The 16447-nt window shown below is 43.5% G+C and overlaps 1 protein-coding gene across 1 annotated transcript in view; it reads left to right on the forward strand.

The window, feature by feature from the left end:
• The window catches only part of Nol10 (nucleolar protein 10), an 86558-nt gene that overhangs the window by 15270 nt on the left and 54841 nt on the right, over positions 1-16447 (forward strand). The window contains exons 9-12 of the mRNA XM_060366196.1: positions 694-779; positions 6877-6955; positions 7942-8091; positions 12434-12500. Of these exons, the coding sequence (XP_060222179.1) occupies positions 694-779; positions 6877-6955; positions 7942-8091; positions 12434-12500 (382 nt within the window). The remainder of the gene's footprint in view (positions 1-693; positions 780-6876; positions 6956-7941; positions 8092-12433; positions 12501-16447) is intronic.

Consider the following 16447-nt stretch of genomic DNA (forward strand, 5'->3'; position numbering starts at 1 on the left):
CCCCCAACTCTTGGTGGTGGGTGTTGGAGCGTCAGAAGCTGGAGGCCAGCCTTTGCTGCACAGTGAGTACAGGCTGGTCTTGACTATGATGAAAGTCCTTGTCTTAAAATGCCAAAAACCAAACTAGGTGTGGTGGTGTACACCTTTAATTCCAACGTGGGAGGCAGAGACAGGCATATCTTTGAGTTTGAGGCCAATTTTGTCTACAGAGTGAGCTCCAGGACAGCCAGAGCTACATAGAGAATCCCTGTCTCCAAGTAAACAACTCAAAAATAATGTAGATCAAAGCAAAGACTTACTCTATGGTCTAACGTACTCAGGAGGCTGACATAGAGGATTACTTGAAGTCTAGGCAGTTGAGGCTAGCCTGGACGACAGACTGAGGTCCCTATTCAAACAATAACAGACAAAACTATAAAGATCTTTTTTATGAAATGTAAATATCTTTATTGCTCTTTCTTCCATTAGGAGGCAATCCAAAGGTCATATAGCGTGTATAGTTGGGACTTTTTAATTACTAGTTTCTTTTCTTAATTATGAAAGTAAATCACCTCATGGTAAAACACAACAATGCTGAGATTATAGGTGAAAGCTAAGCTTTGATTCTGCATGAAATTAGTGGTCTTATTTTTGGTAAATGTTGAAAAGTTTTCTACCAGCAGCTTTTATTTAAAATCATTTTCCTTCCTTCAGGGCCGAGTGGAATGCTGGGATCCAAGAGTAAGAAGCAGAGTCGGAGTGTTAGACTGTGCGTTAAACAGTGTCACGGCAGACTCAGAGTGAGTGGCAATCAGTTTGCAGCGTAACTGTCAATGAGCCTTCTGATTTAAGTCAACATGTCAGTGTGACGTTAATTGCTAGACGGTGAAACTCTCTCTGACTCACATGTGAAACCGATGTCTGTGAGTGTTGTAACTAAAAATTCTCTCCTATAAAGCCGTGGGCAAGCCTGGGAGACGCCTTCTCTTCAGCACTGCACAGAGCTGGGCATTGCATTTCCTTAGTTACTGTGGGATTTGTCCTGTGTGTATTGTAGGAACGGATATTTCAATTCTGCAGGACCAGTGACTGGGCAGGACCCACTGCTTCAGTTATCAGGCAAGAAAGTGCGTTGAGTGCTGTGGTGAAGGAAGCAAGGAGTGATGATTGTGTTGTTGTTCTTGTTGGTCTAATTTCTACAGTTAAAACATTTTGAGACTAATACATACTGGAGAGAGAAAACGCCAGTAGCAGCATGAATTAAGTAAGAAGAAAGCATCTTTGTGTGTCATCCACTCACCAGCGTGGCCTGGCACAGGCTGGTACCACTGCCCAGGTGTTAGCTGGGGGATGTAAAGACGGACTACTCTCAGGCAGACCCTTGTCCCTGGCATTTCTGTTGCACTCAGTTCAGAATTGCCTTCCTCTGGGCTCCTAGTAGTCACTGCTTCCCCCGTACATCCGCATGCACTTCAGTGAGAACCTTAAACACCATCCACTGACATGTCGTGGAGGAGGGTGAAGTGTCTAATGGTGACAGGCTACAATGTCACTAGGGACCCTTTAAATTATTACAAAGTGTTGTATGATTTCTTTTAGGGTGGGAATTCATAATTCCTTTGAAAGATATTTATATGGAGCATCTTTGATCTAAAAACAAAAATTAAGAATGACTCAAGTTAGCAGATGCAGCTCTGGGAGAGTGCCTGTGGAGCATGCAAGGCTGCAGGTTCAATCCTCAATACCTCAGTAACAAGCAATCCAGTATAAAACAAACCAGGAAGAACAGAATTAGAAAGATACATCTTACTGTATGTTTTAAGTAAGATATATAACTCTTACTGCATGTTTTAAGAAATGAACTTTTGCTTTGAAAACACTGCTAGTTAGAGTCTTTCAGATGCGCTCAGTAGACTCCTGTCATACGTTCAATGCACATCCCATCTGTCTTTCTAAACGAGGATTGATCATCTTACCCCATGTCCGCTCAATTGATTATCTTTTTTAGGTGTATAGATTTCATTATGTTTATCATATCTTATAGGTCTATATAAGTGAGTATATCCCATGTTTGTCTTTCTCCTTCTGGGATATTTCACTCAGAATGATCTTTTCTAGATCCCACCATTTGCCTGCAAATAGACTCATGACCAAACCTTTGGCAGAGTACAGGGAATCATAAGAATCATAAGAAAGAAGGGGAGTTAGTCTGATGGAGTTAGTCAAGAGAGCGGACATGGGGTAAGATGATCAATCCTCGTTTAGAAAGACAGATGGGATGTGCATTGAACGTATGACAGGAGTCTACTGAGCGTATCTGAAAGACTCTAACTAGCAGTGTTTTCAAAGCAAAGACTCATGACCAAACTTTTGGTAGAGTACAGGGAATCATAAGAAAGAAGGGGAGTCAGTCTGATGGGGAAAGGATAGGAGCTCCACAAGGACCAAATATATCTGGGCACAGGGTCTTTTCTGAGACTGACATTCAACCAAGGACCATGTATGGATATAACCTAGAACCTCCACTCAGATGTAGCCTGTGGTAGCTCAGTAACCAATTGGTTTCCCAAAGTGAGGGGAACAAGGACTATTTCTAACAGGAACTCAATGACTGGCTCTTTGGTCTCCCCACCCCCGAAGGGAGGAGCAGTCCTGTTAGGCCACAGAGGAGGGCTTTGCAGCCAGTCCTGAAGATACCTGATAAAACAGGATCAGATGAATGGGGAGGAGGTCCCCCCTATCAGTGGACTTGGAAAGGGGCACGGTGGAGATGAGGGAGGGAGGGAGGGACTGGGAGGGAATGAGGGATCTGGACACGGCTAGGATACAGAGTTAATAAAATGTAACTGATAAAAAAAATAAAAGAAAAGAAAAAAAAAGAAATGAACTTTTGCTTGGTGTAATGGAGCACACCTTTAAATCTTAGCGCTTGGGAGGCAGAGGCAGGCAGAGCTCTGTGAGTTTGAGGCCAGCCTGGTCTACAAAGTGAGTCCAAGACAACAAAGGCTACACAGAGAAACCCTGTCTTGAAAAACAACAACAACAAAACAAAAAAACAAAACCTTTTTTGTTTGTTCGTTTGTTTTAAACTATTATTTTTAAAGTGATAATAGAAACATTTATTTTTCTTCATTACTATTGGGGTATATTTCAAAGTGATAATCAACTTTATGAATCATGACATGGTGTGGAGAATATTAATCATTTTCAAGGTGGGAACTTCATTTCCACATAGAATAAACTAATGCAAAAATGCATGTTAAGGTTTTTTTGTTTGTGTTTTTTAAGATTTAGTGCATGCATGTGCTTGAGTATAGATGCTTAAAAAGGTCACTGAATCCCCTAGAGCTGAGGTTACAGGCAGTTGTGAGCAGCCCCGTGTGGGTACTAGGAACCAAAATCTATTTCTTCTCAGAGCAGTTTATGCTTTTCCCTTGAAGCCATCTCTAGTTCCCATATTGTTTTTGTTGGTGGTAGTGTTTTTTTGTTGTTGATGTTGTTTTGTGACAGGATTTCTCTGTGTAGCCTTGGCTGTCCTGGACTCAACTTTGTAGACCAGGCTGGCCTCGAATTCAGAGATCCCCTTGCCTCTGCCTCCCAGAGTACTGCGATTACAAATGTGTGCCACTGCTAGTTCCAATATTGTTTTTACCTATCAGCGTTTTAAAAAAAGAAAGCATCAGAATAATTAGCCTTTTTAGAAAGAAAGTCTGTTATGCTAAAGGGTGGGCAACCATATCTGGTTAAAATACAGGAATATTTTTAAAAATAAAACTTGATTCACATTTTGTACTGAATTCTTTTGTCCTTTAGAGGTAACACATTTTCAGTGTTATGGTCGACTATATTTGCTAAAGCAATTGTTTTGAAAATAATTATATTTAGTGTAACAAAAGACACTGAGCAGTTTCCAAAACAGCAAGACGAGCAGCTGCCCACCTGCTATGCAGCAGAATTTAGCCAACCAGAGTCTCCAGAAGCATCTCCAGTGTTTACAGTTCAGTGATTATTTTCTAAACATAGAAAATAATAAACATAGAAAAAAACCTGAGTTTCTAGGCTAAAGCATTCCTGTTTCTAGGCTAAAGCATTCCTGTTCATGCTAAATTGTTTTACAGAAAACCTAGTATAAATGTAAAAATGTACCAACCTGTTGAGTGGACACTGCCTCCCTCAGTATCCTCAGCTTAGGCTCCTTCCTCCCTAGTAGGTACTCATCGTTCTTCTTCTTCTACATTTGTTTGTTTTTTATGGCCTGGCCACACCCATGCTGCTTCATGTATGTGGACATTGGGGGACAACTTTCAGAAGTCTCTTCATTCCTTCTACCTGTGGGCCCCATTGTCAGGCTTGGAAGCAAGTGTCCCATGGTTGGCCCCACTGAGCCATCTCTCTATCCCCTGTGTGTTCTTTAAGCTAGGTACTTGCTTGTCCATGCTAGCTGTAACTCCTGAGTTTAAGGGAGTCTCCTAAGTATCAGTTTATTGTTAATAGAAAACAGGAGGGTAGCAGTTAACTAAAGCTACTTGACTGCCTAACAGATAGTGATTGGTTTTTCTCTTTTTATATTAAAACATTTCTCTTGTTTGTTTTTTGAGACAAGCTCTCTTGTAGCTTCAGGCAGGCCTTACTCGCTGGGTAGCTGAGAATGGCCTTGAACTACTAATGGTTTTCCTTCCAAATGCTGGGATTACACCACCACTCCCTCCTTAGTACTATATATCTGCCAGAGACTTTGGTGAGTTCTTTATGTACAGAAAGTGATGTCTTGTTAGGTACTTTAATTTGATGTGTTTTGTAGAAGAAAACTCTTGATCAGTAACATCCTCAGTATTCAGCTTTTGAGAAGTATGTTCATGTAGGGAAGAGTATATAAATGCACATTTTCACTTCAATAGGAAAGGAAAACACAGTTGTCATAGTTTTATAAATTTTTGTAACATTGTTATAAAAGGACAATGACAACATATGTATGTTGTCATAAAAACACCCAGAGGCATACCAAAGTTTTAAACATTAATTTTTTCTGCTGATTCAGTTTCAAGTGATCTTATTTTATTATTTTTAAAAGATTTACTTTGAATTATGTGTGTCTGTATCTGCACATGAGTGCAGGTACCCATGAAGGGCAGAAGAGGGTGTTAGGTCCTCTGAAACCAGAGTTACAACCAGGTTCTGGGAAATCAAGCCCTGGTCTTCTAGAATAGCTTAACCTCTGAACCATCTCTCTAGCCCCTGTATTTTATTTTTTACATTTAGCTTTATGGTTTTCCTATAAAACTTGTAGCCTTGTCACTTGTGTTACTTAGTAAATTCTAGAAGGTGTAGAAGATACAAATACTGGACAGAGGAGGCTATTGACTGACTGCCTGAGGAAGTCAGCAGACTCACTGGAAACCACGAAGAACTAATAAGAGAGTTACATAAGATGGTTAGGAAAAAATGTGCACAAGTCAGTGAATTTGGTATTTATTAGCAACATTGCAGTAGACCAAAGTTCTCATAACATACAATTACTGAAGGATTCCTCTTTACCTATCTGAAGAAACTGATAAAATTACATTATGAAATAAGCCTTGGAGGAATAGGAAGATATTTTTCTATGAGAAGTTATTCTAAAACTCATTTTGAAGAGTAGGTGAGGAGGCTTAGTGGAACAGCTGCCTCCTTCCCGCCTCTGCTCAGCACAGCTCCAGGCCAAAGCTGTAGGTGGCAGGAGAGGCTTGATAATGCTCTGGGCATCGTCCTGGCCTGACCTGGCCCGCAGTATCTGGCCCATGAGGCCTGGAAGCAGAGGTGTTGTCTACTTCTTTCTGTGGGATGTGCTCTCACTATGTATCCCTGCCTCAGCCTTCTGCGTGCGGGGATTACAGGCATGCATCGCCATAGCCAGCTGTTGTCTGCTTCTGACCGAATGTTTCTCATTCTTTCTGCCTCAGTCTTTTGGTGCTAGTGTTCATAGCTGGTGTTTTAGAAGCTTGTTCTAGAATTGTAGCCATTCTTTTGTTCTACTTTCAGTACTATAGAGATCCTAAGGTCTTCCTTTGGCTATTAGTCTTTTATTTAAATGGATGAAGTTGGTCTATTTAATTTTTTAAACAATTTTAAATTATGGCTATGTATATGTATGTGCCATGTTTGCCGGTGCCTGCAGGGGTCAAAGGTGTCAGATCTCTTCCAGTTGGAGTTATAGATAGTTGCGAGCCACATGCCATGGGTGCTGGGACTTGAATTTGGGTACTCTACAAAAGCAGTCCATGTTCTTAACCACAGAGCCATCTCTCCTGCCTCAGTGAGATTGATTTTTACATCAGAAGTAAGCGTGCACATGCCTATAGCCCAAGAAAAATTGTTTCTCTGACTAAAGATGGGGATGGATTGAGGATGGGGAAATGGCTTGTTCAATAAAGTGCTAGCTATGCAAGGCGTGACTTGGTTCAGATCCCCAGCATCCATGTAAGCCAGTCACAATAGCACACATGGAATCCTAGAGCTGGAGAGGTGACAGGAAGATCCCTGGGGGTTCCCCACTAGCAAACTCCAGAATCACTGAATAATCCTATTCCAAAGTGCACATGGGTTACAGTTGAGGAGGGTACTAGGTGTTGACCCCTGGTACCCTGCGTGTGCGCATGCATGTACACGTACACAGAGTAGGTATGCTTCAGAAAACAACTTTCTATTGTCTGAACAGAATGGAAGATAAAGGTGGGTTGTGGGGTTACATTTGTATATGAAGTATCTTTTTTTACTATGAAAGTTTGGATGCAGTTAGACTATCAACAATTAAGTAGTAGTATGATTTTCCTTGTTAGATCTGAAGTGAAGATAAATGAGTCTGTTACTTAGTGAAAGGTTTAGTCACACAGTTACAAAGGACAAATGTTTGCCTTTCAGGATAAACAGCTTACCCACCATCTCTGCATTGAAGTTTAATGGCGCCCTGAGCATGGCAGTTGGAACATCTACAGGGCAGGTAAACTTTACATGTAAACTGGTATTTTGGCTGTATATTGTGAGACCCATACCTGGGACAGCGAGTGAGGCTGTGCTCCTTTGGCCAGAGTGGAGAAGGTGCTCCAGAATGCTAGATCCTTCTGGCACCTCAGAAGATTGGTCTAGTCCTTCAGAGTTGGAGTTGAAGTGGGGTAGTCCTCAGACATTCTTGATAGGGTTTTGGAACAGCATTTTTTAGAGTATATGGAGCAGGGTTCTGTGGTCCACAAAGTTTGGAACTCCACCAGCCTTCTACTCTTGGAGAGTTATAGTGGATTTAAGTACATTCTGAAGGCCCTCGAAATTCCTGCAAGTGGTCGCTATATATTTCTAAGATATGTGTGTGCAAGGAGCCTTTTCTTCTGAGACAGGATCACTATATATTGCCTAGCTGGCCTGGAACTCTGTGTAGAAGAGGCTGGCCTTGAACTAACAGAGATCTGGCTGTCTCGGCCTCCCAACTGCTGTTATTAAAGGTGTGTGCCACTATGCCAACTCAAGGTCACGTGTTGCAGCAACATCTGCTGTGTCCTAAGCCACAGATTGCTAATTAACAAGTCAAACATTCTTATGGGTCTGTTTCTTTTTTAGAATAGATCAGCCATTGTCAAATTATTTCACCTAAAAACTACTCCTAGAGTTGAAGTCCTAACTAAGAGCTGACTTTAGTGTTAGGCTCTGAGTAAATTTGTTTGTTTTTGTGACAGGGTCTTCTGTAGCCAAAGTTGGCTTCAAACTTGATAGGTAGCCAAGAATGACCTCGAATTTCTGCTTTTCTTCCCTCCATATCCTAAGTGCTGAGATTACCATGCCTATTTTGGCCATGCTGGGGAATGAATTTGGGGCTTTGTGCTGCCAGGTCAGCACTTGGTTAGCTGTGCTACTCCCAGCTCCCATTATTCTGAGTTTTAAACATGTTGTTCTGGAATTGCTTGTTTGACTAGAATTGACTGTTTTCTCTTTTAGGTATTGTTGTATGATCTTCGCTCGGATAAGCCGTTGCTGGTTAAGGATCACCAGTATGGGCTGCCCATTAAGTCAGTTCATTTCCAGGATTCACTAGATTTGGTTTTGTCTGCAGACTCCAGAATTGTCAAAATGTGGAACAAGGACTCAGTACGTACTTTCTGCTCTCTGTTTTCCTCGCCTAGTCTCAAAGCTTTCCTTTCTGTGTCTTTTGAGGCTTGTGCGGGTCCTTGAGAAGTGGGTGCTGAATAGACATCTAGAAACGAGCAGCAGCTCAGTTACTTTAGGTCAGGGCTCTTGTCTGTTAGTAAAGCTGACATGAGCCTATCTCCAGATAAGAAGTGTTGGCGTACTTTTCAAAGAGCTTTTATTTACATTTTTTTTTTATATCTCCCTACTCCATCCCAGTCTGTTCCACCACCCCAACACCAGGGAGGAGAGAGAAAGTGTTAGTGGGAGAGGGGGGCATAGTTCTCTTCACTGCTTCCTGTGGGTTAGGGTCATCAGGTTCTTTGGAGCCAGTCCAATCCCTGTTTCAGGAGATTTCCAACTTCTTATCTCTGTGCAACAACAGCAACCGGGAGCCGCACGGGGAAGCAGAAGCAGCCTTACACGCTCTGAGCCCTCACTTTTATTCTCTTCCAGAGTCCTCAGATTTAAACTATCTGCAGCTGGCAAAGAGCTTCCCTCAGAGCCCACATGAGGCAAATAGTTTGCTGCTGTGGACTCTGAATCAGTCCCACACCCCACACCTGGGATTAAAACGAAAACATGTTTATAGCCACAACAAAGGAGCATCCTGATTTGCTAGCCCTCCCTGGCATGCTTTTTTTGTTTATTTAACTTATATATTTATGTGTACTTGTACATGAGGAGGTCAGAGGACAACTTGGGCGATTGAACTCAAGTCGTCAGGGTTGGTGACAAGGGTCTTTACCCTCTGAGACTTCTTGCCACACCCCAGCACATATATTATTAGATGTGTGTTAGATGGAGAAAAAATCATTGTGAAAGAGAATGTGCCAATAAAGAGCCTCTCGGTCACACACACACCCTCCTTATTTTATTTTCTTACTGCCTGTGAGGATGGCTGTGTGCTACAGTGGACATGGAAGTCAGAGGACAAGTTGGGTGATGGTTCTTCTACCATGGGTTCCAGGAATTGAACTCAGGTCCTTAGGGTGGCCCAGCAAATGCTTTCACCTGCGGAGCTGTCTTGCTGGCTCCATCCTGAGACCTTACAGCTCACTTGCCACCCCAGCAGAGTTCCCAGAGCTGCTCCAAGCCAGTGTCACTGCATGTTCCAGGTTTATACCCTGTCTCCATCTCAAACAAGTCGGGTCTAGAGAGAATAAATGCTTTTACAGTAATTTCATATGTCAGTCAGTCCATCTGTCTGTCTTTCCTTGGTGGTACTAATGGGATTGAACCCAGTGCTGTACCATGGAGGTACAGCCTCAGTGGTTTTTTTACTTTTTTTTTTTCAAGAGAAGGTTTCAGTAAGTTGCCCAGGTTGTCCTTGAACTCATTCTGTAACCCAGACAGACCTTCAACCCGTGATCATCTTGCCTCAGTCTCCCCAGCTAGTACATGCCTGTGCTTCAAAGCCTAGCTAAGTTTGTTTAGTTTTTTTCAGGTAGTGTTTTCTTAAGAATATTTTGATGTTTTTTTTCTCAACTTCAAATGTTATTTTAAAAATAACACAGTTCTGTATTGCTGATTTTAATCTGCCTTCTGTTTTTTGTAGTTTTTTAAAATTTATTTAAAAATTTTCTTTTTTTAAACACAGGGTCTTCTGTAGCTTAGGATAGCATTAGATATGCTTTAACTACTGGCCCTCCTTCTTGGCCTCCAGAGTACCTGGATTCTACAATGAGTCCCACCATGCTGAGGCTCGTTTTTTCATTAAAAAAAAAAAAAAAAGTATTAGCTGGGTGTCATGGCTCATGCCCGTCATCTCAGTACTTATGGGTAAGGGAGGGAAGTCAAGTTCAAGGCCAGCCTGGGCTAGAGTGACTGTTAAAACCATTTTGAGAGGACTGAAGATAACTTCATTACATCAGTAAAAAGAATTCGGTACAGCTATTCTCTCTTACTCTCTTTTTAAAAATGAAAAAAAAAATGAAGTTTTATTTGTGTATCTGTGTGTCTGTCATGATTTGGGTGACCTTGGAGCAGGAGTTACAGGCATTTGAGAGTTGCCTGCCCAGGGTGGTGGGAACTAAACTCAGGTCCTTTAGAAGAGCAGTAAGTGCTCTTAACTGCTGAGCCATCTCTCTAGCCCTATAGACGTCTAATAATTTTTTTTTCAATATATACACTAATTCTGTAGGCTAAAAAGTTAACTTTTAAATAATCATGAGATGATGCTGGGCATAAGGCCCATGCCCTCTGCACTTACTGCCTGGAGTGGGTGCTGGGTTCTACAGGCACCTGCTGTGCTTGGTGTAGCGTTATAGGCAGCTCAGGTACAGTCCAGCCACCCATCACTCTGGCTTTTCTAGCCAATACTTCGGGTTTCTTAACTTTTGCATTTTGGGGCTAGAGTGATGGCTCAGTGGGTAAGGGCACCAGCTGCTCTTCCAGAGGACCCAGGTTCAATTCCCAGCACCCACATGGCAGCTCACAACTTTTTGTAACTTCCGTTCCCCAGAGGATCAGATGTCTTTTGACGTCTCTTGACATCTTTTGACGTCTCCAGGCAGTGCACACACATGTTGCATAGCCATACATTCAGGCTAACACTCATGCACATAAAATAAAAATACGTTCTCAAGATTTTATTTCAAAACTTTGAAATAAGTTTTGCACTTTTATCTCCAGAAGTGGTGACCTTACTTTATTCCTCTGGTTCTGTCTTGGTGTTCACAGCCTTCCTTGGATGAATTCCTTCTAGTGACTGTTTAACTTAAGAGCAGGGGACAAGCTCACAGCATTTCTAAATTCTTGGAACATTACCATGATGCTTATAGCGGCATGAGTTATTCTTTCTGCTTCGTAGGCATTGGGTTTGGGCGTTTTAGGGACTCTTGCGGGACTTTGCATATCTTAAACCAGTAATTTTTCTGACAATCTTAACTAATTGATGGGAAAACACTATTTACATGGGCAGGGTGTACTTGCCTATAACTTCCACAATTAAGAGACTGACTGAGGTAGGAAGACCAAGAGTTTGAGGCTAACATGGACAATGCAGTGAGACCCTGGATCAAAAAATATTGACAATAAAGAATCTTACTGATTATTTTTCATTGTATAAGTACATACATTTTATTTATTTAGAGATAGTTTTACTACGTAGATAAGGTTTACCTGGAACTCACTATGTGGCCCAGGCTGGCCTCAAACTCACCATCCTATCTCTACTTTCTGAGTGCTGGGATTGTAGTCATGTGCCACCACACTGGCTCTTATTTCTAAAAACTCCCAAAGTACTGTAAAGAAATTGTTGCCTTGACCTGTCTCCCATCCTACCTAAGCTAGTGGACTAACTCAGTTAGGATGTGTTTTCCCAGGTCCCTTACTGCTGTGTTTCCCATGCTCTGGTTTCCTGTGACCTGTGGTGCCTTTTGTCTCTGTGGATCCATGCCATCATCATCGTTGTTCTCTTCCTCCTGTTCCTTGCTCTCTCCTTCCCACTTCAGTGGGAGGTAGCTGGGTGACTTTCCCTGTTACTGTGAGAACTTGGCTACTGATGTTTGTGAACTGTGAAATAAGCATCCTACCTGGGCTTCAGCTCCTCCCACTTCTGTCTTGGGAGCGCCACATCCTGGTGTCAGTCTTCTGGTAATGACTTATGGCTGCAAGAGCTGGCAGGACTTGTCAGCATCGGCACTCGAAGGCACCACGCTATAATTACAGCAATCAATTTTACTTCGGCCCTTTTTGTTTCTTAAGACTAAACGCTTCCTCTTGACTAACATTACCTGGTTCCACATGACCTGCTTTCCTTGTTTCTCTCTCTCCTTGTCCTTCTCCATGCCTGCCTCCTTCTGGGCCTTTTTTCTTCTTCTTAGTTTTTAGTAGTACAGTAGACATCTTCCTATATTTAGAGGAAAATGTCATAGCCCTCACAGTATAGCAACCATGTGTGGTGGCGCACGCCTGGAATCCCAGTGCTCTGGGAGGCAGAGGCAGGCAGAGCTCTGAGTTCGAGGTCTACAAAGTGAGTCCAGAATAGCCAAGGCTACACAGAGAAACCCTATCTTGAAAAACTAAAAACAAAAAACAAAAATTATCATCTTCTACTGTGCACATGTAAGGCTTTGAGTCTTCTGTTTTGTTCTGAACAGGTCAACTCTCCATGTCAATTTCTTCATTTCTAAAATGAGAATATTTGATATATTGATAAGACAAATAAGATTTTTTAGTATAAGTTATTTCTTTTATGTGGCACTAGGAGGGTTGTGTTTCCATTTTATTTTCTTTATGTGCCGTTGCTAAAAAGCTGTCTTGGTGATCTTAGTAATTCATTTTTTGCTTAACATTTTAGGGGAAAATATTTACTTCATTGGAGCCAGAACATGACCTTAATGATGTTTGCCTCTATCCCAACTCAGGTAGGCGCTCACGTTCCTGTGTGGGAGTAAACTTCATTTACTTCATCAGATAACATTTGGCTTGGTCAGGACAATTCCTGAGTTTTTCACTGACTTAAAAGAAGAAAGAACAGGAAGTGGTGTGGATGATTCAGAAAGGGGCCCTGTTCATGACTCAATGCTCAGCCCGCCTACTGTTAGTAGAAACGAGTAACAAACACAGGTAGGCGGCAGGTGAAGTGCTATTTTAGTGCATTCTTTTATGTGATTAGTAATGACCTGTGGAAATTGAGGTCAGGGATTGGAGGAGGCCGGAGTCACCTGATCCTAAAGGTTTGGGGTACTCTACATCAAGTACTGTTCAGCAAATTATATAATAGGTTTCAGAATTGAGCAGCACATTCAGGGCAGATCCCGAGTGGGCTCTGCGAGAAAAATGAGAGACCTTCCCCCTCACCCCTCGCTCTCAAGCTGGGTCCTCTGAGGACAGGCATACACAGATAATTCTGTTGACAGGATACACTGCAGATCCTGAAATGTCCCACTGCACACCTGTAGACAGTACTGTTCCAGCGTGTTCCAGGGAGTCATGAGCGAGAGGTGAGGGCAGAGCACAGGAGGCTTTCAGGGCCTTTGTGGAGGGCAGCATTGAATGGGATTAGAGTGGCTTTGTGAACGAGGCAATTCACTGAGAAGACAACGTCAGAAGACTAATAGGAGGCTGTGGGAGGGCTGAAGAGAAAGGACAGGTGGCTGCAGATGGTCACCTGAGTGGCTGGGCTCCATTTGTCACCAGCCGGCCCCCACAGATAAAGAGTGGGCTGGCTTGGAACTGCAGTGCCCAGGAAGTGCTGTTCTGAGTTGAGACAGCGAGCACACGTATGCCTCTTACATGTAAGTATCAGGCAGTGACAGAGAGGGGCAGTGATTGCTCGCCACAGGCCAGCAGCTAGAGCCACCTGGTGCACTGTGGCCTAACTGATGCACAGGGGAACACTTGGTGCACTGGAGGATATGTGTCACTATGTAAGCAGGTGTGCTGAGACAGTGTTCTTTCAGAAGAACAGATTGATCACTGAAGAAGTGGGAGCAGATATGATCACCAAAGTGGACATGGAAGGCTGGAGACAGCTCGCGTGAATGGAGAAACTTCACAGGATTAGATACAACAGTAGGGAAGGACCAGGCATTCATGATGGGCCCTCAGGTAGAACCTGAGACAGAGCCTGTAGCCTTGCAGTTGGGGCCTGGAGGAAAAAGCAGTCAGTGGAACACTTGCAGTCTGAATGTGAAATCTAAGTTTGTCACTTACCATAACCCTATATAGTCAGTGGCCCACAAGTGTTTTTCTTTCTGTCTAGCTTTTGGGTTTATTTACTGTTTGTGTTTGTGAAACAGCCTCCCTATATATTCCAGGAGCTTCGCTGAAGCTCAGTATATAGCTCAACCTAGTTTCAAACTCATGATCCTCCTGCTCAGCCTTCTGAGTACTGGGATTGTGGGCTAGTGATAGCGATAGAACATCTGTGGGCTCTCTGTTTTTCTTTCTTGCTCGATGAGAGGTCGAAAGAGTTGGGTTTGTTTCCTGACTGGTATATGGCAAGGCCTTGGTTAGAACCTCCTGAAATGGACTCTACTAGGGAGGAGAAGCAGGGGTTGGAGGACCTTATCATTTGCATTTCATTTATAAGAGTCACAGGCTCTTAACACTGGTTTGTGTGGTCACTTCTGTAGATTGGAAAGACTCACTGTAGGGAAAGGTACTGAGGTATTGAAGTACTCACAGAATCCAATGTACTCACTTGGATTCTGGGCTGCATAGGAAGCTCGGTGAAGCCAGTGAAGTAGAGGGTGGAAGAGGAGAAGGGAAAGATTGTCGGGTTAGGGTGTGGAGGAAAGTCGGAAAGGGTGGCAGAGAGTGACAAGGGGCCTTCACTCCAGAGAATTCCTCCCACACACCGTGTTTCCCTCCTTCCTCGTGGTGTTAACTTTTAGGAAGTCAGGCCAGTCTTGGTAGTATCTGTCTCTTGGATCTGTGTTTGTTCCTCCTGTGCCATTCAGCTTGCTTTTTATCCTGTGCTGTTCTGTCCTGTGCTAGACCTAACGTAGCACTGAATGACTGATTGAACGTAAAGATGAGGTCTCCCAACTTGATAGACTCCAGAGAGGTCTACCAGCTTGATGGTGTGTTTAGGTTAGGGATGTGGTGGAACACGCCTTTAACCCCAGCACTTGGGAAGCAGAGACAGGCAAATCTCTTGAGTTTGAAGCCAGCCTGGTCTACAGACCTAGTTCTAGGACAGCCATGGCTACACAGAAGAAATTTGGTGGGGAGAGATCACGAACAAACCTAAGTCAGACCTCACTCCAGCAGACCATGCGTGTGGGAAGGATAAGGTTGGTTCAGTGTGTTCAGGAATCTTTTATATGTGTGCTTTGGAAAAGGAACAGCTTTTTCTGTCAAACAGTGTACAAGAAGCAGTTAGGTACCAGCCGGCCAGTGATTGTTCACAGTTGGGTGCTGGCCTCATGGTTGGCTTGGGCTCCTTGCTGTGCTCAGAGGGTCTACTCTGACTGGCTTTACCTCCCTGCTCTTCCCTTCCACTCTGCCTTGTCTCACTATGTGCTCATAGTTCAGAGAAGTGAAAACCTCCTTCTTTATCATATGCTCATTTTTGCAGTAATTCAAACAGTCATGACACTTGTTTCATAATGTTTTTTCTATTTGCAAGACAGCTCAGAATATTGAGACATGATTTTGCATTCCTGGCTCATTTCCTGGCCCTTGTCTGACTGCTCAGGCAGCCCGTTCTATGTCTTCCATACTTCGAGCACAGGTCAGGGCATTGTCAGGGGTGGCACAGTTCCAAGAAGCACGTAAAGATGATGCATGTTTGAGTCCTACCCCAGCCTGCAAAAGCAGGGTTAGGTTCAGAGCTATTGGTAGAAAGAGAAGAAGGTGGCCTTTGGACTCAGGAAAGACCTGCTTCAGGCGTAGTTGTGGCCATTAGGACCCTCAGCTTTCTCACCCACCACACTGCTGCAAGAGTGTGGTACAACAGGAAATGCCAGTAGCTCCTGTGTCCACCCTCCAACAGCATATGGTGTGGAGAATAACCACGGGACATTTGCACATAGAGCTCACAAAGTGAACTTACTGCTTCACATTGTCAGTGAGAAGTTGATCAGGTGGATGTGTGCCTGCGGCCTCTCTTTCCAGAATGGCTGCCCAGAGCCATGCAGTGTGCCACTGAAGCTCTGTGTTTTAGTGTGGTGCTTTTCAAACATGGTTGGCCAGCCACCTGCCTGCCTACCTTTTTTCCCTGTGCTTTCAACCTTCTGACTGTTCGCAGATTGGCACTTTTCTTTTTTACACTACAGTAAGGATGAACAGCTAGCAAAGTGATCACACATTGGGATAACACTGCCCTGTGGTTTTGTTTTGTCCTTTCTTGACAGCGCTCTGTTGAGCTGCCTGCAGGCTTTTTAAGTGCCTTCCGTTTTCTGTACTTTCATCTCCCAGCCTGGTCGCATGTTGCAGATGGTCTAGGGAGCTCACCCTAAGCAGACCTGCTGAAAAGCACTGTTCCTGGTTTTGTGTTTTGAGCTTTGGTGAGCCTTTCCCTGAAGTACCTGGATGAGTTCTGGTGTAGGCGCGTGTCCCCGGGGGGAGGAGGGGGGCAGAGGGGGGAGTACTGTCGCACCAGATCTCTGTCGTACCGCTCACATTGGAAGAGAGTGTCTTTGACTCCAGATGCTGGTGTCTTTTCTTTCTCTGAACAGTTTTGTTTCTCTTGAGAGCAGTAAGCACAGCATTTTGAGAAACTGAGTGGAAATACTGTTCATAATGCCAGTCTCCTCAAAAGAAGCGCTGCTGCTCCTTAGAGAAAGTGGGTGCATTAACCCCATGCTCCTAAGTTTTAAGTGGTCCTTGTGCTGCTCTCGGAGTCACCTTTGCTATTTGGTTT

The sequence above is a fragment of the Meriones unguiculatus genome, chromosome 1 (genome assembly GCF_030254825.1).
Source record: "Meriones unguiculatus strain TT.TT164.6M chromosome 1, Bangor_MerUng_6.1, whole genome shotgun sequence".
In the NCBI taxonomy this organism is placed as follows: Eukaryota; Metazoa; Chordata; class Mammalia; order Rodentia; family Muridae; genus Meriones; species Meriones unguiculatus.